Source organism: Oncorhynchus mykiss, chromosome 13, assembly GCF_013265735.2.
Source record: "Oncorhynchus mykiss isolate Arlee chromosome 13, USDA_OmykA_1.1, whole genome shotgun sequence".
Classification (NCBI taxonomy): Eukaryota; Metazoa; Chordata; class Actinopteri; order Salmoniformes; family Salmonidae; genus Oncorhynchus; species Oncorhynchus mykiss.
This window is the reverse complement of record NC_048577.1, coordinates 68,817,182-68,840,105: the sequence shown is the minus strand read 5'-3', so window position 1 is coordinate 68,840,105 and position 22,924 is coordinate 68,817,182. Positions and strand designations below refer to the sequence as shown.

Below are 22,924 nucleotides of genomic sequence, written 5' to 3'. Positions count from 1 at the left end.
AGGCGGCCACACGCCCCGAGTAGGCGGCCACACGCCCCGAGTAGGCGGCCACACGCCCCGAGTAGGCGACGCCCCGAGTAGGCGACGCCCCGAGTAGGCGACGCCCCGAGTAGGCGACGCCCCGAGTAGGCGGCGACGACACGCCCCGAGTAGGCGGCGACGACACGCCCCGAGTAGGCGGCGACGACACGCCCCGAGTAGGCGGCGACGACACGCCCCGAGTAGGCGGCGACGACACGCCCCGAGTAGGCGGCGACGACACGCCCCGAGTAGGCGGCGACGACACGCCCCGAGTAGGCGGCGACGACACGCCCCGAGTGCTGCAATGTCTGGACCAGTGTAGTGTTACCATGGTACTAGTGTGTGTGTGTGTGTGTTCCTCAGCTGCAGTGTCTGGACCAGTGTAGTGTTACCATGGTACTAGTGTGTGTGTGTGTGTGTGTGTGTGTTCCTCAGCTCCGGTGGTGCTGCAGTGTCTGGCCCAGTGTCACGTGGCAGAGAGCAGCCAGGCTACGCTGAGGAAGTTGGGGGTCAAGCTGGTACAGAGACTGGGTCTGACCTTCCTCAAGCCCCGACTGGCCAAGTGGAGGTGAGACACACACACACACACACACTGAGGTAGGAGTCAAGCTGGTACAGAGACCGTCTCACCTTCCTCAAGCCCCGACTGGCCAAGTGGAGGTGAGACACACACACACACACTGAGGTAGGAGTCAAGCTGGTACAGAGACCGTCTCACCTTCCTCAAGCCCCGACTGGCCAAGTGGAGGTGAGACACACACACACACACTGAGGTAGGAGTCAAGCTGGTACAGAGACCGTCTCACCTTCCTCAAGCCCCGACTGGCCAAGTGGAGGTGAGACACACACACACACACTGAGGTAGGAGTCAAGCTGGTACAGAGACCGTCTCACCTTCCTCAAGCCCCGACTGGCCAAGTGGAGGTGAGACACACACACACACACTGAGGTAGGAGTCAAGCTGGTACAGAGACCGTCTCACCTTCCTCAAGCCCCGACTGGCCAAGTGGAGGTGAGACACACACACACACACACACACACTGAGGTAGGAGTCAAGCTGGTACAGAGACCGTCTCACCTTCCTCAAGCCCCGACTGGCCAAGTGGAGGTGAGACACACACACACACACTGAGGTAGGAGTCAAGCTGGTACAGAGACTCTCACCTTCCTCAAGCCCCGACTGGCCAAGTGGAGGTGAGACACACACACACACACTGAGGTAGGAGTCAAGCTGGTACAGAGACTCTCACCTTCCTCAAGCCCCGACTGGCCAAGTGGAGGTGAGACACACACACACACACTGAGGTAGGAGTCAAGCTGGTACAGAGACCGTCTCACCTTCCTCAAGCCCCGACTGGCCAAGTGGAGGTGAGACACACACACACACACTGAGGTAGGAGTCAAGCTGGTACAGAGACCGTCTCACCTTCCTCAAGCCCCGACTGGCCAAGTGGAGGTGAGACACACACACACACACACACTGAGGTAGGAGTCAAGCTGGTACAGAGACCGTCTCACCTTCCTCAAGCCCCGACTGGCCAAGTGGAGGTGAGACACACACACACACACACACACACACTGAGGTAGGAGTCAAGCTGGTACAGAGACTCTCACCTTCCTCAAGCAATGGAGGAGACCCACTCCCTAGATGTTAATTTGGGAGCCTTGAGCGTTTGTTAAGGGAAAGCTGGTCTCACTGTGTTGAGACCTTGTGTGTTTGCTTGTCATTCAGGTACCAGAGAGGGAGTCGCTCCCTGGCAGCCAACCTGTCTCTGTCCCAGTCTGGCTCCACAGTCCAGGCTGTTAGTCCAGACATGGAGACCCAGAGCCAGGAGGAGGACTATGATATCCCAGAGGAGGTGGAGAACGTCATCGGTCAGTCAGCGTTACTCTCTCTCTCCTTCTTTCTCTCTTTCTCGCTCTCTCTCATTCTCTTTCTGTTTTTCTTTTTCTCTCTCTCAGCTCTCTCTCTGGTTCTCTCAGCTCTCTCTCTGGTTCTCTCTCTCTGGTTCTCTCAGCTCTCTCTCTGGTTCTCTCAGCTCTCTCTGGTTCTCTCAGCTCTCTCTGGTTCTCTCAGCTCTCTCTGGTTCTCTCAGCTCTCTCTGGTTCTCTCAGCTCTCTCTGGTTCTCTCAGCTCTCTCTGGTTCTCTCAGCTCTCTCTGGTTCTCTCAGCTCTCTCTGGTTCTCTCAGCTCTCTCTGGTTCTCTCAGCTCTCTCTGGTTCTCTCAGCACTCTCTCTGGTTCTCTCAGCTCTCTCTCTCTCTCTGGTTCTCTCAGCTCTCTCTCTCTCTCTGGTTCTCTCAGCTCTCTCTCTCTGGTTTTCTCAGCTCTCTCTGGTTCTCTCAGCTCTCTCTCTGGTTCTCTCAGCACTCTCTCTGGTTCTCTCAGCTCTCTCTCTCTGGTTCTCTCAGCTCTCTCTGGTTCTCTCAGCTCTCTCTCTGGTTCTCTCAGCACTCTCTCTGGTTCTCTCAGCTCTCTCTCTTCTCTCTGGTTCTCTCAGCTCTCTCTCTCTGGTTCTCTCAGCTCTCTCTCTCTCTGGTTCTCTCAGCTCTCTCTCTCTCTGGTTCTCTCAGCTCTCTCTCTCTCTGGTTCTCTCAGCTCTCTCTCTCTGGTTCTCTCAGCTCTCTCTCTGGTTCTCTCAGCTCTCTCTCTGGTTCTCTCAGCTCTCTCTCTCTCTCTCTATCTGGTTCTCTCAGCGCTCTCTCTCTCTCTCTCTCTCTGGTTCTCTCAGCTCTCTCTCTCTCTCTGGTTCTCTCAGCTCTCTCTCTCTATCTGGTTCTCTCAGCTCTCTCTCTCTATCTGGTTCTCTCAGCTCTCTCTCTCTATCTGGTTCTCTCAGCTCTCTCTCTCTCTCTCTCTCTGGTTCTCTCTCTCTCTCTCTGGTTCTCTCAGCTCTCTCTCTGGTTCTCTCAGCTCTCTCTCTCTTGATATGTCTGAAGTCAGCATCCTTCTCACTGTCTCATTGGTTTTAAGGCCTGTATCTTGTGTTCAGTAGGGTGTGCAACATCCTGAACTACTTGACCAATAACAACACAGATTTACATGTTCTGTTACAAAACATTTTGTTACGGTGTGCCCTACTGAATTTGACACACATCAGGTCTGTTATGGTGTTCAGTCACAGCTATTCAGGTAGTGACTCTCTCTCTCTCTCTGTCTGTTATGGTGTTCAGTCACAGCTATTCAGGTAGTGACTCTCTCTCTCTCTCTCTGTCTGTTATGGTGTTCAGTCACAGCTATTCAGGTAGTGACTCTCTCTCTCTCTCTCTCTGTCTGTTATGGTGTTCAGTCACAGCTATTCAGGTAGTGACTCTCTCTGTCTGTTATGGTGTTCAGTCACAGCTATTCAGGTAGTGACTCTCTCTCTCTCTCTTGTCTGTTATGGTGTTCAGTCACAGCTATTCAGGTAGTGACTCTCTCTCTCTCTCTGTCTGTTATGGTGTTCAGTCACAGCTATTCAGGTAGTGACTCTCTCTCTCTCTGTCTGTTATGGTGTTCAGTCACAGCTATTCAGGTAGTGACTCTCTCTCTGTCTGTTATGGTATTCAGTCACAGCTATTCAGGTAGTGACTCTCTCTCTTGTCTGTTATGGTGTTCAGTCACAGCTATTCAGGTAGTGACTCTCTCTCTGTCTGTTATGGTGTTCAGTCACAGCTATTCAGGTAGTGACTCTCTCTCTGTCTGTTATGGTGTTCAGTCACAGCTATTCAGGTAGTGACTCTCTCTCTCTGTCTGTTATGGTGTTCAGTCACAGCTATTCAGGTAGTGACTCTCTCTCTCTCTCTCTCTCTCTGTCTGTTATGGTATTCAGTCACAGCTATTCAGGTAGTGACTCTCTCTCTCTCTCTCTTGTCTGTTATGGTGTTCAGTCACAGCTATTCAGGTAGTGACTCTCTCTCTCTCTCTCTCTTGTCTGTTATGGTGTTCAGTCACAGCTATTCAGGTAGTGACTCTCTCTCTCTCTCTGTTATGGTATTCAGTCACAGCTATTCAGGTAGTGACTCTCTCTCTGTCTGTTATGGTGTTCAGTCACAGCTATTTAGGTAGTGACTCTCTCTCTCTCTCTGTTATGGTATTCAGTCACAGCTATTCAGGTAGTGACTCTCTCTCTCTGTCTGTTATGGTGTTCAGTCACAGCTATTCAGGTAGTGACTCTCTCTCTCTGTCTGTTATGGTGTTCAGTCACAGCTATTCAGGTAGTGACTCTCTCTCTCTCTCTGTCTGTTATGGTATTCAGTCACAGCTATTCAGGTAGTGACTCTCTCTCTTGTCTGTTATGGTGTTCAGTCACAGCTATTCAGGTAGTGACTCTCTCTCTCTCTCTGTTATGGTATTCAGTCACAGCTATTCAGGTAGTGACTCTCTCTCTTGTCTGTTATGGTGTTCAGTCACAGCTATTCAGGTAGTGACTCTCTCTCTGTCTGTTATGGTGTTCAGTCACAGCTATTCAGGTAGTGACTCTCTCTCTCTGTCTGTTATGGTGTTCAGTCACAGCTATTCAGGTAGTGACTCTCTCTCTCTGTCTGTTATGGTGTTCAGTCACAGCTATTCAGGTAGTGACTCTCTCTCTCTTGTCTGTTATGGTATTCAGTCACAGCTATTCAGGTAGTGACTCTCTCTCTCTCTCTCTCTTGTCTGTTATGGTGTTCAGTCACAGCTATTCAGGTAGTGACTCTCTCTCTCTCTCTGTTATGGTATTCAGTCACAGCTATTTAGGTAGTGACTCTCTCTCTCTGTCTGTTATGGTGTTCAGTCACAGCTATTCAGGTAGTGACTCTCTCTCTCTGTCTGTTATGGTGTTCAGTCACAGCTATTCAGGTAGTGACTCTCTCTCTCTGTCTGTTATTTCACAGAGCAACTGTTGGGTGGGCTGAAAGACAAGGAGACCATCGTGCGCTGGTCTGCTGCTAAGGGGTAAGTTGTCACATTGAATTAACAATGATAAACACTAAGCGTCTGTCTTTCAGAAGGCAGAGTGATGTCTATAGGCAGGAGCACTGAGTTATATCTGTCATGTTGATGTAGTACAGAATAAATGTGGCACCCGAACAGACAAAACACCTAGAAACCCCCAAACTGCCTATAGGGAGGAGCACGCCCTCATGTTCATGAAGCACAGATGAATTGCTCAGATAGGATCCAACATGTCTTCCCTCTTTTCAGTATTGGGAGGGTGACAGGGCGACTCCCCAGGGAGCTGGCTGACGAGGTGGTTGGATCTGTGTTGGACTGTTTCAGGTAACACCTGGCTCATTTGCAGCTCTGTCCTGTTATGTGATGCTATTTGTCTGTGCCACTGGGGGATCATCTTATCAGACAATATACACATATATGTTAAGGTAAACTCAGCAAAAAAAGAAACGTCCTCTCACTGTCAATTGCGTTTATTTTCAGTAAACTTAACGTGTGTAAGTATTTGTATAAACAAAACAAGACTCAACAACTGAGAGAACAAGTTCCACAGACATGTGACTAACATAAATGGAATAATGTGTCCCTGAACAAAGGGGGGGTCAAAAGTAACAGTAACAGTATCTGGTGTGGCCACCAGCTGCATTAAGTACTGCAGTGCATCCCCTCCTCATGGACCGCACCATATTGACCAGTTCTTGATGTGAGATGTTACCCCACACTTCCACCAAGGCACCTGCAAGTTCCCAGACATTTCTATGGGGAATGGCCCTAGCCCTCACCCTCCGATCCAACAGGTCCCAGACGTGCTCAACGGGATTGAGATCTGGGTTCTTCGCTGGCCATGGCAGAACACTGACATTCCTGTCTTGCAGGAAATCACGCACAGAACGAGCAGTATGGCTGGAGGGTCATGTCAGGATGAGCCTGCAGGGAGGGTACCACATGAGGGAGGAGGATGTATTCCCTGTAATGCACAGCGTTGAGATTGCCTGCAATGACAAGCTCAGTCCGATAATGCTGTGACACACTGCCCCAGACCATGACAGACCCTCCACCTCCAAATCGATCCCGCTCCAGAGTACAGGCCTCGGTGTAACGCTCATTCCTTCGATGATAAACGCAAATCCGACCATCACCCCTGGTGAGACAAAACCGCAACTCGTCAGTGAAGAGCACATTTTGCCAGTCCTGTCTGGTCCGGTGACCGTGGGTTTGTGCCCATAAGCAACGTTGTTGCCTGTGATGTCTGGTGAGGACCTGCCTTACAACAGGCCTACAAGTCCTCAGTCCTGCCTCTCTCAGCCTATTGTGGACAGTCTGAGCACTGATGGAGAGATTGTGCGTTCCTGGTCTAACTCGGGCAGTTGTTGTTGCCATCCTGTACCTGTCCCGCAGGTGTGATGTTCGGATGTACCGATCCTGTGCAGGTGTTGTTACACGTGGTCTGCCACTGCGAGGACGATCAGCTGTCCGTCCTGTCTCCCTGTCTTAGGCGTCTCACAGTACGAACATTGCCATTTTTTCCCCCTGGCCACATCTGCAGTCCTCATGCCTCCTTGCAGCATGCCTAAGGCACGTTTACGCAGATGAGCAGGGACCCTGGGCATCTTTCATTTGGTGTTTTTCAGAGTCAGTAGAAAGGCCTCTTTAGTGTCGTAAGTTTTCATAACAGTTACTGTGACCTTAATTGCCTACCGTCTGTAAGCTGTTAGTGTTTTAACGACCGTTCCGCAGGTGCATGTTCATCAATTGTTTATGGTTCATTGAATGAGCATGGGAAGCAGTGTTTAAACCCTTTACAATGAAGATCTGTGAAGTTATTTGGATTTTTATGAATTATCTTTGAAAGACAGGGTCCTGAAAAATGGATGTTTCTTTTTTTTTTGCTGAGTGTAACAGTACAAATTTAAACCGTCCCCTCGCCCATACCAGGGCGCGAACCAGGGACCTTCTGCACACATCAACAGTCACCCTCGAAGCATCGTCGTTACCCATCGCTCCACAAAAGCCGCGGCCCTTGCAGAGCAAGGGGAACTACTACTTCAAGGTCTCAGAGCAAGTGACGTCACTGATTGAAACGCTATTTAGCGCCCACGCTAACTAAGCTAGCCGTTTCACATCCGTTACACTCACCCCCCTTTTGACCTTCCTCCTTTTTCCGCAGCAACCAGTAATCCGGGTCAACAGCATCAATGTAACAGTACAAATTTAAACCGTCCCCTCGCCCATACCCGGGCGCGAACCAGGGACCTTCTGCACACATCAACAGTCACCCTCGAAGCATCGTTACCCATCGCTCCACAAAAGCCGCGGCCCTTGCAGAGCAAGGGGAACTACTACTTCAAGGTCTCAGAGCAAGTGACGTCACTGATTGAAACGCTATTTAGCGCCCACGCTAACTAAGCTAGCCGTTTCACATCCGTTACACTCACCCCCCTTTTGACCTTCCTCCTTTTTCCGCAGCAACCAGTAATCCGGGTCAACAGCATCAATGTAACAGTACAAATTTAGACCGTCCCCTCGCCCATACCCGGGCGCGAACCAGGGACCTTCTGCACACATCAACAGTCACCCTCGAAGCATCGTCGTTACCCATCGCTCCACAAAAGCCGCGGCCCTTGCAGAGCAAGGGGAACTACTACTTCAAGGTCTCAGAGCAAGTGACGTCACTGATTGAAACGCTACTTAGCGCCCACGCTAACTAAGCTAGCCGTTTCACATCCGTTACATGAGTTTATTAAAACTCCCAAACAGTAATTCTGATTCCCGTGTAAAATAACCCTTTGAGTGATATAAAATACGACCCATAATGTTTTTTTTGGGGGATAGAATTTATAATCTCTTTTCCTCTCATGGCTAACTACCAGGAAGTTTATAAAGACGGGCTGAGTGGGCGGGGAGCTTATATTCATGAGCTGGCCTTGACTGACAGGTCTACCAGGAAGTTTATAAAGACAGGCTGAGTGGGCGGGGAGCTTATATTCATGAGCTGGCCTTGACTGACAGGTCTACCAGGAAGTTTATAAAGACAGGCTGAGTGGGCGGGGAGCTTATATTCATGAGCTGGCCTTGACTGACAGGTCTACCAGGAAGTTTATAAAGACAGGCTGAGTGGGCGGGGAGCTTTATATTCATGAGCTGGCCTTGACTGACAGGTCTACCAGGAAGTTTATAAAGACAGGCTGAGTGGGCGGGGAGCTTATATTCATGAGCTGGCCTTGACTGACAGGTCTACCAGGAAGTTTATAAAGACAGGCTGAGTGGGCGGGGAGCTTATATTCATGAGCTGGCCTTGACTGACAGGTCTACCAGGAAGTTTATAAAGACAGGCTGAGTGGGCGGGGAGCTTATATTCATGAGCTGGCCTTGACTGACAGGTCTACCAGGAAGTTTATAAAGACAGGCTGAGTGGGCGGGGAGCTTATATTCATGAGCTGGCCTTGACTGACAGGTCTTTGAAACTTGGATGCAGTGTTGCTGTAGAATCATCTCAAGCTAATTTGGTGAAACACACAAACATAAAACAATAAATCACGCTGTAATTTTAGAAATACCGACAGTTCATTTGTTCGTTAGACATGGTGGGATCTTTTTCTGTCGGTGAAATTTAATTATGTGGGAAACTGCGGTGGAAACACATTTTTATGCGCAAATATTGATATAATAACGTATGGTCCTCCCACTACCACTCAGGTAACATGCAGGTTATTGTTGTCCTCCCACTACCACTCAGGTAACATGCAGGTTATTGTTGTCCTCCCACTACCACTCAGGTAACATGCAGGTTATTGTGGTCCTCCCACTACCACTCAGGTAACATGCAGGTTATTGTGGTCCTCCCACTACCACTCAGGTAACATGCAGGTTATTGTGGTCCTCCCACTACCACTCAGGTAACATGCAGGTTATTGTGGTCCTCCCACTACCACTCAGGTAATATGCAGGTTATTGTGGTCCTCCCACTACCACTCAGGTAACATGCAGGTTATTGTGGTCCTCCCACTACCACTCAGGTAATATGCAGGTTATTTTGGTCCTCCCACTACCACTCAGGTAACATGCAGGTTATTGAGCTACAGATTAAAGTGGTGATGATGAACTTTACAGGGAGGTGAAAGTGCACAGTGATGAGCTTGATGCTCCTTTACCAATAAACATTGGCCGTCTGATTCTGGTGACGTGGTGATCGATGTTTGGCTGCCATTTGTCAAATTTAAAATATTCTCGCTTCTATCCATAATAATTTCTTGTAGACCAGCCTACCTGCATTGTATGTGTCAGCTGTTGTCTCGAGGTCAGGTGACCAGACACAACTATCAGTAGAGGTGAAGAAACCATGGAAACACTATCAACTTTTACATTTTTATTCGGTTCATGACAACTTCAGCGTAAAAGTCCATTTTGAGTGCACTATGTCATCACACACTGATTTTTATCAGCAACAGGACCTTTTTGGTGGTAAAATACTACTGGTGGGAGAATACTACTGGTGGGAGAATACTACTGGTGGGAGAATACTACTGGTGTGAAAAAGCACGTTTTCTTCATGCAGATTCTAGAATATTCACATGAAAATCCGTTGCCAATTGATGGAATCCTAGCTGGTGATGTAACAAATAAATATGATACATCTCCCGTTTGGCAAGTCTCTTGTGATGCGGTTCACAGCAACACTGACAGGATGTGTTGACATGACAACTGCGTTGGAGTTCTGAATGACCCTTCTAATTCTATTTGCTGACATCCTACAGTCACATTTTGGCACCAGCAGAGTAGCTGCCTCGTTATATAAGTCACGCCCCTCTGCAAACACACCTCCTCCCGTGTTGGTTACGAGGTGTAACTTATGACGATTAGGTGAGAGAATATCATGTTGCCGTTGGTGTATTAAAATGAGAGTTGGGATAATGTCCCCCTACCGCCTTAATACCCCCCCCCCCCCCAAGTGTTTGACATGGGGGGGGGGGGGGGGGACCAGTCACTTTATTAATGTAGAAAAAACAGTCATGTTTCATACTTTGGTCGACACACTTTGACCTGGTTTCATCCAAACATCATTCAATTTGATGAAAACATGATTTGTAACTGTTCATGACCGTTTTTAAGGGAGTTTTTGCGGAGCTCAGGTCAGTTTTGCGGATGTGAAATGTAATCCTTGGTGTGTGTGTGTTCTTGTTCTAGTTTCCAGGAGACAGACAACGCGTGGCATGGAGGCTGCTTGGCCCTGGCAGAGCTGGGGAGAAGAGGCCTGCTGGTGCCCTCTCGTCTCCCGGACGGTACGTAACAAAACCCTGCACACACAGCTAGCTAGAGCGGCGTGCGGGAGCTTCTTGTATTTCAACTACGGCACAACATGTCGTCTGTACCTGCAAAGCAACCCCCCCCCCTTCCCATAAACCCTCAGTCACAACAGCCATGCAGAACAACAACCCCACTTCCCATAAACCCTTAGTCACAACAGCCATACAGAACAACAACCCCCCTCCCCTTCCCATAAACCCTCAGTCACAACAGCCATACAGAACAACAACCCTCCTTCCCATAAACCCTCAGTCACAACAGCCATACAGAACAACAACCCTCCTTCCCATAAACCCTCAGTCACAACAGCCATACAGAACAACAACCCCCCTTCCCATAAACCCTCAGTCACAACAGCCATACAGAACAACAACCCCCCTTCCCTTCCCATAAACCCTCACAGTCACAACAGCCATACAGAACAACAACCCCCTGGGATAAACATGGACAGATTTTATTTTGGTAATGCTTTTTAGAAACGTATTAAATATATACAACTTATCTCACCACCATACACCTTGTAGTATACAACATTATTATAGTCACTTAAATAGTTCCACCCTTGTTCTATACAGCGTTCTGTGATCAGATGTGAAGGGTTAACATTTTACATGAAAGGCTATTTGGGTCAAGTCAGTGCAGGTGAGGAGGGTTTTCTCTGTAGCCTACCGGAGACACCATCACATGTTGGTTTTAAAACACCAGTCTTGCTTTTAGTGCTTGGTAAACATTTGATCGTCCTATAGACAGACAGGGGCGTGTCCGCGGAGGTTCAACTGTACAGCTCCACTTCCCTCCTTTACATCCTGGTCCTAGACTAGAGCCACTGTGGACTTCCTGTTGTCTGTTGGATGGGTATTGGTTCAACTGTCACTTGGTGTTCAGCAGCAGAGAGGTCTCCTCCTCAGTGCTCTCCCTCCTCCTGTCTCCTTCACCACCCTCTTAGTCTGTCTCTGTTTGTGAGGGGCTGTAAGCCTGGTGTTTTTCCTGGCTGGGAGCTGGCTCTCTCCCCTGGCAGCTCGCTTCACCCCCCTAACTTTGGTACTAGACTGGTCAGTCTGGCCCTTGGCTGTGTGTTCCTGTTTGACCTCCTTGGAGAGGTCTGAGGTTGTGTGTTTCACCTCTCTGGCGAGGGCTGTGTGTTCCTGTTTGACCTCCTTGGAGAGGGCTGTGGTTGTGTGTTTCATCTCTCTGGCGAGGGCTGTGGTTGTGTGTTTCACCTCTCTGGCGAAGGCTGTGGTTGTGTGTTTCACCTCTCTGGTGAGGGCTGTGGTTGTTGGGGGACAGGGGCAGCCTGTTGGGCGTACTGACGGGCTGTCTGCTGCCATAGAGCTGAGGCTGGAGGAAGAGGAGGAGCTAGCCAGCTGGCAGAGAGCCAGGGCTGCAGTCTGTCTCTGTTGGTCACTGGGCTCCTTGTCTGTTTGGGTGGGAGCTGGGCTGGAGCCCTGTTGACTGAGATCCACTGCGATTAAGGTGGCCATTTTGGAGCAATGGTCTGGGTTGCCTGGTTGGACCCTAACAAACTCCCTCCCTGAGGCGGCCATTTTGGAGCAGTGATCTGGACTGCCTGGTGTGGCCCTAAGGCTCAGGTTCAGTGGCAGGTCCTCCTCCGGGTGCCCTGTTTCAGGACAGCTCCCCCTGCTGGTGAAGAGGTCTGACTCCTGGTCCTTTTTGGAGAGGTTCAGGGGCATCAAATCTTTCTCAGTGTCTTCATCATCATCATCTTCACCATCTCGTTCAGCTGAGGAGTCGTTGCTTTCGTCAGAGGTGGAGTGCTCTGCGCGGTTGGCTGCCGACCTGAATGAGGAAGAAAGACAAATAATATGCATAAGATTAGATATCCACTGATACATCTGTATAGACTAGTTAGCTTAGATTAGATATCCACTGATACATCTGTATAGACTAGTTAGATTAGATATCCACTGATACATCTGTATAGACTAGTTAGATTAGATTAGACATCCACTGATACATCTGTATAGACTAGTTAGATTAGATTAGACATCCACTGATACATCTGTATAGACTAGTTAGATTAGATATCCACTGATACATCTGTATAGACTAGTTAGATTAGATATCCACTGATACATCTGTATAGACTAGTTAGATTAGATATCCACTGATACATCTGTATAGACTAGTTAGATTAGATATCCACTGATACATCTGTATAGACTAGTTAGATTAGAATAGACATCCACTGATACATCTGTATAGACTAGTTAGATTAGATATCCACTGATACATCTGTATAGACTAGTTAGATTAGATATCCACTGATACATCTGTATAGACTAGTTAGATTAGACATCCACTGATACATCTGTATAGACTAGTTAGATTAGACATCCACTGATACATCTGTATAGACTAGTTAGATTAGATTAGACATCCACTGATACATCTGTATAGACTAGTTAGATTAGATATCCACTGATACATCTGTATAGACTAGTTAGATTAGACATCCACTGATACATCTGTATAGACTAGTTAGATTAGATTAGATATCCACTGATACATCTGTATAGACTAGTTAGATTAGATTAGATATCCACTGATACATATGTATAGACTAGTTAGATTAGATATCCACTGATACATCTGTATAGACTAGTTAGATTAGATATCCACTGATACATCTGTATAGACTAGTTAGATTAGATTAGATATCCACTCATACATCTGTATAGACTAGTTAGATTAGACATCCACTGATACATCTGTATAGACTAGTTAGATTAGACATCCACTGATACATCTGTATAGACTAGTTAGATTAGACATCCACTGATACATCTGTATAGACTAGTTAGATTAGATTAGATATCCACAAATACATCTGTATAGACTAGTTAGATTAGACATCCACTGATACATCTGTATAGACTAGTTAGATTAGACATCCACTGATACATCTGTATAGACTAGTTAGATTAGATATCCACTGATACATCTGTATAGACTAGTTAGATTAGACATCCACTGATACATCTGTATAGACTAGTTAGATTAGATATCCACTGATACATCTGTATAGACTAGTTAGATTAGATATCCACTGATACATCTGTATAGACTAGTTAGATTAGATATCTACTGATACATCTGTATAGACTAGTTAGATTAGATATCCACTGATACATCTGTATAGACTAGTTAGATTAGATATCCACTGATACATCTGTATAGACTAGTTAGATTAGACATCTACTGATACATCTGTATAGACTAGTTAGATTAGATTAGACATCCACTGATACATATGTATAGACTAGTTAGATTAGATATCTACTGATACATCTGTATAGACTAGTTAGATTAGATATCTACTGATACATCTGTATAGACTAGTTAGATTAGATTAGATATCCACTGATACATCTGTATAGACTAGTTAGATTAGACATCCACTGATACATCTGTATAGACTAGTTAGATAAGATATCTACTGATACATCTGTATAGACTAGTTAGATTAGAATAAACATCCACTGATACATCTGTATAGACTAGTTAGATTAGATATCCACTGATACATCTGTATAGACTAGTTAGATTAGATATCCACTGATACATCTGTATAGACTAGTTAGATTAGATTAGATATCCACTCATACATCTGTATAGACTAGTTAGATTAGACATCCACTGATACATCTGTATAGACTAGTTAGATTAGACATCCACTGATACATCTGTATAGACTAGTTAGATTATATATCCACTGATACATCTGTATAGACTAGTTAGATTAGATTAGATATCCACTCATACATCTGTATAGACTAGTTAGATTAGATATCCACTGATACATCTGTATAGACTAGTTAGATTAGACATCCACTGATACATCTGTATAGACTAGTTAGATTAGATTAGATATCCACTGATACATCTGTATAGACTAGTTAGATTAGATATCTACTGATACATCTGTATAGACTAGTTAGATTAGATATCTACTGATACATCTGTATAGACTAGTTAGATTAGACATCCACTGATACATCTGTATAGACTAGTTAGATTAGATTAGATATCCACTGATACATCTGTATAGACTAGTTAGATTAGATTAGACATCCACTGATACATCTGTATAGACTAGTTAGATTAGACATCCACTGATACATCTGTATAGACTAGTTAGATTAGATTAGACATCCACTGATACATCTGTATAGACTAGTTAGATTAGATTAGATATCCACTGATACATCTGTATAGACTAGTTAGATTAGATATCTACTGATACATCTGTATAGACTAGTTAGATTAGATATCCACTGATACATCTGTATAGACTAGTTAGATTAGATATCCACTGATACATCTGTATAGACTAGTTAGATTAGATATCTACTGATACATCTGTATAGACTAGTTAGATTAGATATCCACTGATACATCTGTATAGACTAGTTAGATTAGATATCCACTGATACATCTGTATAGACTAGTTAGATTAGATATCTACTGATACATCTGTATAGACTAGTTAGATTAGATATCTACTGATACATCTGTATAGACTAGTTAGATTAGATATCTACTGATACATCTGTATAGACTAGTTAGATTAGATATCCACTGATACATCTGTATAGACTAGTTAGATTAGATATCTACTGATACATCTGTATAGACTAGTTAGATTAGATTAGATATCCACTGATACATCTGTATAGACTAGTTAGATTAGATATCCACTGATACATCTGTATAGACTAGTTAGATTAGATATCTACTGATACATCTGTATAGACTAGTTAGATTAGATTAGATATCCACTGATACATCTGTATAGACTAGTTAGATTAGATATCTACTGATACATCAGTATAGACTAGTTAGATTAGATATCCACTGATACATCTGTATAGACTAGTTAGATTAGATATCCATTGATACATCAGTATAGACTAGTTAGAGCTGCAGCTGTTTTGACTGGTAAAGAGCTGTGTGAGGAGAGTGCATGTTGTTGTATCATCACTTACCCTCTTTCCATGTGCGTCATCAAGCTCTGTGGTGCGTCCTCTTTGCTCGGCTCTACTCTGATTGGCTGAGAGGCTGGCTCTGGTCCTCCTGATTGGTTGACAGGCTGTAGTTCCCCCAGGACGGTACATCTGGAACCCTCCGTAGTGTCTCTCTGGGTGAAGGGGTGTGGAGGGCTGGGTCTGTCAGGGGAGCCCAAGGCAGAACACCCCTCCATGGGGCTCAGTCTGGTGGGCTTGTCTCTGCTCTGCTCCACCTGGCTGGTCCCTTCCTCCGTGGGTCTGCTGTGGGGTTCACCATGGAGCCTGGGGTGGAGGTAAAAGTCATAGTCCCTAGGTCCCAGGCCGGGGCCTGGTCTTGGGTCGTACACATCCAGAGGAAAGTACCTGGAGCCTGGGAGAGGGATGGGGTGTGGGTGGTGGTGGTCCGCGGGTCGGTACAGGCCATAGGGCAGGGGGAGACCGTATCTGTATGGGTATGGAGGGATGAGAGATGGGTGGGAGTGGTCTGGGTTCATGGGTATCACAGGTCTTTGTGGGGTCTCCAGGAAGCTAGGCCGGTAGGTCTGGGAGTTTGGCCCAGAAAGGTGATGCGTCCCTGGGATGAAGTAGGGCTGGTAGAGGGGGTGGAGAGCCGGGTGGCGATCAGGAAACAGGTAGGGAGGGTACTCAGGTATTATGTGAGGTGGGAGGGGCTTCAGCGGCATGGAGGCTGCTGCCATTGGGCCCCAGGCGAAGGTGGGGTTATGGAATGATGGCATGGGCGGAGTCAGAGACGGCTCCCCTGATTGGTTGTGGGACGACTTTAGCGCGACCTCTGGGTTCTCCCGATTGGGTGTGACTTGGGAGAAGGCTGACGGGCGTGGCAAATCCTTGGCCTTGACTTCCTTTGTGTCTGATTTGATCTGAATGTCTTTCCTGACTGGACTCCTACACGCCTCCTCTCTCTCCTCCTTCTCCTCCTCTCTCTCCTCCTCCTTCTCATCCTCTCTCTCCTTCTCCTCCTCTCTCTCCTCCTTCTCCTCCTCCTTCTCTTCTCTCCTGTTCTCCACTCCTCCTCTGTGACCCTCAGGGGTCATGAGCCGCTCCACAGGAAGTGGCCCTGATTTGTCCTTCAGGGTTAAAGATGCCAGTTTGTGGTTGGCAGGGCCAGGGGTCTTGGTTTGCCTCCCTGCGTGGCCTCCTTTCTGAGACACCAGTGATATAGAATTCATACAGAGGTTGTACTTCATGTGGTTGAACAGGTGAGACTTCTCGTTGCAGGTGAACGGGCACTGGAAACACTGGTACTTGTAGGGCTTGCCCGGGGGCCGTGGGATGTAGTGAGGCCTCTTGGGCTTGCGCTCCTGAACGCTGAGCATTTTGGATCTGGTGTGTGTGTGTGTAGTTTCACTGCACAGACAAGAGGAAGAGGTAACAGATTGATGGATTAGTTGCGCTGAACATTGACGTACATTTTTACATGCATTTCTTCACATTATGTACAATGACGCGTGTTTTAACACTGAGTTTCTTTACATCGTTAATGATCTTTAAGGAAATGTCAGGGTAGATGGGTGTTTTAGGACCTTTTCGTGAATGATCTTTAAGGAACTGTCAGGGTAGATGGGTGTTTTAGGACCTTTTCGTTAATGATCTTTAAGGAAATGTCAGGGTAGATGGGTGTTTTAGGACCTTTTCATTAATGATCTTTAAGGAAATGTCAGGGTAGATGGGTGTTTTAGGACCTTTTCGTTAATGATCTTTAAGGAAATGTCAGGGTAGATGGGTGTTTTAGGACCTTTTCGTTAATGATCTTTAAGGAAATGTCAGGGTAGATGGGTGTTTTAGGACCTTTTCATTAATGATCTTTAAGGAAATGTCAGGGTAGATGGGTGTTTTAGGACCTTTTCATTAATGATCTTTAAGGAACTGTCAGGGTAGATGGGTGTTTTAGGACCTTTTCGTGAATGAGCTTTAAGGAAATGTCAGGGTAGATGGGTGTTTTAGGACCTTTTCGTTAATGATCTTTAAGGAAATGTCAGGGTAGATGGGTATTTTAGGACCTTTTCATTAATGATCTTTAAGGAAATGTCAGGGTAGATGGGTGTTTTAGGACCTTTTCATTCATGATCTTTAAGGAAATGTCAGGGTAGATGGGTGTTTTAGGACCTTTTCATTCATGATCTTTAAGGAAATGTCAGGGTAGATGGGTGTTTTAGGACCTTTTCATTAATGATCTTTAAGGAAATGTCAGGGTAGATGGGTGTTTTAGGACCTTTTCATTCATGATCTTTAAGGAAATGTCAGGGTAGATGGGTGTTTTAGGACCTTTTCATTCATGATCTTTAAGGAAATGTCAGGGTAGATGGGTGTTTTAGGACCTTTTCATTAATGATCTTTAAGGAACTGTCAGGGTAGATGGGTGTTTTAGGACCTTTTCATTAATGATCTTTAAGGAAATGTCAGGGTAGATGGGTGTTTTAGGACCTTTTCATTAATGATCTTTAAGGAAATGTCAGGGTAGATGGGTGTTTTAGGACCTTTTCATTCATGATCTTTAAGGAAATGTCAGGGTAGATGGGTGTTTTAGGACCTTTTCATTCATGATCTTTAAGGAAATGTCAGGGTAGATGGGTGTTTTAGGACCTTTTCATTAATGATCTTTAAGGAAATGTCAGGGTAGATGGGTGTTTTAGGACCTTTTCATTCATGATCTTTAAGGAAATGTCAGGGTAGATGGGTGTTTTAGGACCTTTTCATTCATGATCTTTAAGGAAATGTCAGGGTAGATGGGTGTTTTAGGACCTTTTCATTAATGATCTTTAAGGAACTGTCAGGGTAGATGGGTGTTTTAGGACCTTTTCATTAATGATCTTTAAGGAAATGTCAGGGTAGATGGGTGTTTTAGGACCTTTTCATTAATGATCTTTAAGGAAATGTCAGGGTAGATGGGTGTTTTAGGACCTTTTCGTTAATGATCCTTTTTGTTGGAGGTTTTGTGTTAACAGCACATTCTCTCCCAGCGTTTTTACTGAGTAGGATTAACACGGCTACTAGTCCAGTTCAACTGGTTCAGCTAGAGGAGGAGAGTAGTTAGACTAGTTTACACTGACCTCTCCTCTCTGTCTGTCTTTATCTGCTCAGGCCAAAGGAAAAAGACCCCTCCCTAAGGACACTGCACCCCCAAGGCATATAGTCCAGTCCACACGTATACATACACACATGGATCAAGCCAAGCGTCCTAGTATGTAAATGAGGAGTGTTAACTGAGTCAAACTGGTGCCACATGGACGTGTGTGTGTGTGTGTGTGTGCGTGCGTGCGTGCGTGCGTGCGTGCGTGCGTAGAGGCCCTCAGGATAACCTATTCTACTAACAGTTGCTCTGTATGTTTGGAACAAGGAACAACTATCCAGCTTTCACAGTATGTAAACCACCTGCATGTTATTTTTGCATAGACCATCACTGTCATTGGTAGCTGGTTATGTCTCTACATAGACCATCACTGTCATGGGTGGCTGGTTATGTCTCTCTACATAGTCCATCACTGTCATGGGTGGCTGGTTATGTCTCTCTACATAGACCATCACTGTCATGGGTGGCTGGTTATGTCTCTCTACATAGACCATCACTGTCATGGGTGGCTGGTTATGTCTCTCTACATAGACCATCACTGTCATGGGTGGCTGGTTATGTCTCTCTACATAGTCCATCACTGTCATGGGTGGCTGGTTATGTCTCTCTACATAGACCATCACTGTCATGGGTGGCTGGTTATGTCTCTCTACATAGTCCATCACTGTCATGGGTGGCTGGTTATGTCTCTCTACATAGACCATCACTGTCATGGGTGGCTGGTTATGTCTCTCTACATAGTCCATCACTGTCATGGGTGGCTGGTTATGTCTCTCTACATAGACCATCACTGTCATGGGTGGCTGGTTATGTCTCTCTACATAGACCATCACTGTCATGGGTGGCTGGTTATGTCTCTCTACATAGACCATCACTGTCATGGGTGGTTGGTTATGTCTCTCTTCATAGACCATCACTGTCATGGGTAGCTGGTTATGTCTCTACATAGACCATCACTGTCATGGGTAGCTGGTTATGTCTCTCTACATAGACCATCACTGTCATGGGTGGCTGGTTATGTCTCTACATAGACCATCACTGTCATGGGTAGCTGGTTATGTCTCTCTACATAGACCATCACTGTCATGGGTGGTTGGTTATGTCTCTCTTCATAGACCATCACTGTCATGGGTAGCTGGTTATGTCTCTACATAGACCATCACTGTCATGGGTAGCTGGTTATGTCTCTCTACATAGACCATCACTGTCATGGGTGGCTGGTTATGTCTCTACATAGACCATCACTGTCATGGGTGGCTGGTTATGTCTCTCTACATAGACCATCACTGTCATGGGTAGCTGGTTATGTCTCTCTACATAGACCATCACTGTCATGGGTGGCTGGTTATGTCTCTCTACATAGACCATCACTGTCATGGGTGGCTGGTTATGTCTCTCTACATAGACCATCACTGTCATGGGTGGCTGGTTATGTCTCTCTACATAGACCATCACTGCCATGGGTGGCTGGTTATGTCTCTCTACATAGACCATCACTGTCATGGGTGGCTGGTTATGTCTCTCTACATAGACCATCACTGTCATGGGTGGCTGGTTATGTCTCTCTACATAGACCATCACTGCCATGGGTGGCTGGTTATGTCTCTCTACATAGACCATCACTGTCATGGGTGGCTGGTTATGTCTCTCTACATAGACCATCACTGTCATGGGTGGCTGGTTATGTCTCTCTACATAGACCATCACTGTCATGGGTGGCTGGTTATGTCTCTCTACATAGACCATCACTGTCATGGGTGGCTGGTTATGTCTCTACATAGACCATCACTGTCATGGGTGGCTGGTTATGTCTCTACATAGACCATCACTGTCATGGGTGGCTGGTTATGTCTCTACATAGACCATCACTGTCATGGGTAGCTGGTTATGTCTCTACATAGACCATCACTGTCATGGGTGGCTGATTATGTCTCTACATAGACCATCACTGTCATGGGTGGCTGGTTATGTCTCTACATAGACCATCACTGTCATGGGTGGCTGGTTATGTCTCTACATAGGTAGACCCCATCACGCCTAGACTCATGTCCTATAGTAGGTATGGATGGTTGTGTGTCTCTCTCTCCTGTATATCTATCTATCCTGTATCTGTCTAGGTAGGCAGGAGAGTCGCTGGACTAGGCATCATGTAGGCAGGAGAGTCGCTGGACTAGGCATCATGTAGGCAGGAGAGTCGCTGGACTAGGCATCATGTAGGCAGGAGAGTCGCTAGACTAGGCATCATGTAGGCTGGAGAGTCGCTAGACTAGGCATCATGTAGGCAGGAGAGTCGCTAGACTAGGCATCATGTAGGCAGGAGAGTCGCTAGACTAGGCATCATGTAGGCAGGAGAGTCGCTGGACTAGGCATCATGTAGGCAGGAGAGTTGCTAGACTAGGCATCATGTAGTCAGGTAAGCAGAGCAGGAGATCAGTAGGCATCATCCAGGCAGGTAGGCAGAGCAGGAGATCAGTAGGCATCATCCAGGCAGGTAGGCAGAGCAGGAGATCAGTTGGCATCATCCAGGCAGGTAGGCAGAGCAGGAGATCAGTAGGTAGACCAGGAGATCAGTAGGCATCATCCAGGCAGGTAGGCAGAGCAGGAGATCAGTAGGCAGAGCAGGAGATCAGTTGGCATCATCCAGGCAGGTAGGCAGAGCAGGAGATCAGTAGGTAGACCTCACCCTGCCTAGTAGACCTGGAGGGCATGTAGCGACACGCTTCTCTCTTTCTCTCTCTCTGTCTCTCTCTCCCTCACTAAACTGCCTGCCTGAAGGCGTGGGAACCGAAAGGCACCTGTTTCCCATGACTACACCTGTGCTGCAGCGGGATGCAGTGATACGTGGCTCTGGGCACACGGGCACGGCACTACTACAGCGGGCTAGTCAGCTAGGCTCAGACACATCTCCTTATCTGATGAGCTCATCACACCACATCAACCTTGTAGAGAGAGTGTGACTGGCCTTCTGACAGCATGGGCCTCCCGGAGAGACTGTTACTCAGGAGTCAGGGACTTACTTACAGGGAAAAACTGTGTGTGTGTGTGTGTGTGTGTGTGTGTGTGTGTGTGGTAAACTGACACAGCAACGGCGAACGACAACTAGGATGCAGCAGAAAACGGGCGTTCATACACATCTAAATAGGAACTGGTATTCAAATGAGAACCGTGTCAGTTTAACGAGTTTATAACAAATCAGATGTTTTCCTTTCAGAAAGAGCTGTCACCTAAGGCCCTGTCTTCAGGTTAGGATATACACACACACACACACACACACACGGTTCAGGGCTCCGCCTAAAGAGAGTGAACCGTTCCGTCACACACTGTCGCAAGAAGTCGTCTCTCAGGTTCCTGCTCAGGTGTGGTGCAGAACGGAACGCCACTCCCTTCTCAAGAAGAGAAATCGGTTGCAAAATCTTGTTGGTTGTAATATCTTGCTATCATCACCTGGAACGGAGCCACCACTCCGTCTACCAGACACAAAGACCCTCACAGGAACAGAGCCAACACTCCGTCTACCAGACACAAAGACCCTCACAGGAACAGAGCCACCACTCAGTCTACCAGACACAAAGACCCTCACAGGACCAGAGCCACCACTCCGTCTACCAGACACAAAGACCCTCACAGGACCAGAGCCACCACTCCGTCTACCAGACACAAAGACCCTCACAGGACCAGAGCCACCACTCCGTCTACCAGACACAAAGACCCTCACAGGAACAGAGCCAACACTCCGTCTACCAGACACAAAGACCCTCACAGGAACAGAGCCAACACTCCGTCTACCAGACACAAAGACCCTCACAGGACCAGAGCCACCACTCCGTCTACCAGACACAAAGACCCTCACAGGAACAGAGCCACCACTCCGTCTACCAGACACAAAGACCCTCACAGAAACAGAGCCAACACTCCGTCTACCAGACACAAAGCCCCTCACAGAAACAAGTCTGTTTTCGAATGTTTTCCCAACTCAAACCCTCTCCTCCGTATCTAACCAGGTGTTCTTAGTAAACACCTGGTTAATCTAACCAACAACATGTTGTGATCAGTACCATGTGCTGTGATCCACTTCCTCTGTCTCAGACATAACAAGCCAGTGTTGACTGTTGAGGTCGGGTGTGTTTGTGGGTCTGTCCGTCAGTACCATGCAGGCAGTAGGATATTAGAACACACAGGTAACAGGTGGCCCAACAGGTGCACAGTCTCACCTCGCCCTAAAATACACCTGTAGACTCCGCTTCACATGTAAACCCCCCCACACACTGAACCACAGACCGGTTGGTTACAAGCTATCATTCAGCTGGATATGCAGAAAATAAATAATGGCTTGTCATGATGGCGTTCACCAACTGCCGTTTCTCTTGAGCGGTTAAACCCGTGGTAGTTAGGTAGTGAGAAAGCAGTCTTACCTGCTCTGTTTGTGAGGACGCCCGTTCCAGAGTGTGGGAGCATCGGCCAGTGGCTCTGCGACCGTGTCTCCAGTAGTGTCCCAAGTGTGTGTGTGTGCTCTGCTGCCTGGTCTGTGGTGAGTGTTGATCTGACTTCCTGTCTGTGAGGTCTTACCTGT

The 22,924-nt window shown here is 46.8% G+C and overlaps 2 protein-coding genes across 4 annotated transcripts in view; one reads left to right on the top strand and one right to left on the bottom strand.

Moving 5' to 3' along the window:
- LOC110512740 (tubulin-specific chaperone D-like) overlaps positions 1 to 22,924 on the top strand; it is a 141,869-nt gene that overhangs the window by 15,952 nt on the left and 102,993 nt on the right. For all 3 annotated transcript variants that reach the window (XM_036941974.1, XM_036941975.1, XM_036941976.1), the window contains exons 10-14: positions 457 to 589; positions 1,754 to 1,896; positions 4,875 to 4,935; positions 5,185 to 5,259; positions 10,117 to 10,211. In XM_036941974.1, coding sequence (XP_036797869.1) covers positions 457 to 589; positions 1,754 to 1,896; positions 4,875 to 4,935; positions 5,185 to 5,259; positions 10,117 to 10,211 — 507 coding nt within the window. The remainder of the gene's footprint in view (positions 1 to 456; positions 590 to 1,753; positions 1,897 to 4,874; positions 4,936 to 5,184; positions 5,260 to 10,116; positions 10,212 to 22,924) is intronic.
- LOC118938359 (zinc finger protein 750-like) lies at positions 10,675 to 22,921 on the bottom strand. The gene is made up of 3 exons (XM_036941978.1): positions 22,767 to 22,921; positions 15,243 to 16,631; positions 10,675 to 12,033 (listed from the first exon to the last, which is right to left on the bottom strand). The coding sequence occupies exons 2-3, from the start codon at positions 16,598 to 16,600 to the stop codon at positions 11,118 to 11,120; spliced, it is 2,274 nt and encodes a 757-aa protein (XP_036797873.1). The 5' UTR covers positions 16,601 to 16,631; positions 22,767 to 22,921; the 3' UTR covers positions 10,675 to 11,117.

Bases quoted from the DNA above. Each gene is read 5' to 3' on its own strand.
- LOC118938359 (XM_036941978.1), bottom strand. From the start codon at position 16,600: ATGCTCAGCGTTCAGGAGCGCAAGCCCAAGAGGCCTCACTACATCCCA. The intron at 12,034-15,242 runs GTAAGTGATGAT...TTCCTCATTCAG, and splicing joins ATGACGCACATGGAAAGAGG to GTCGGCAGCCAACCGCGCAG.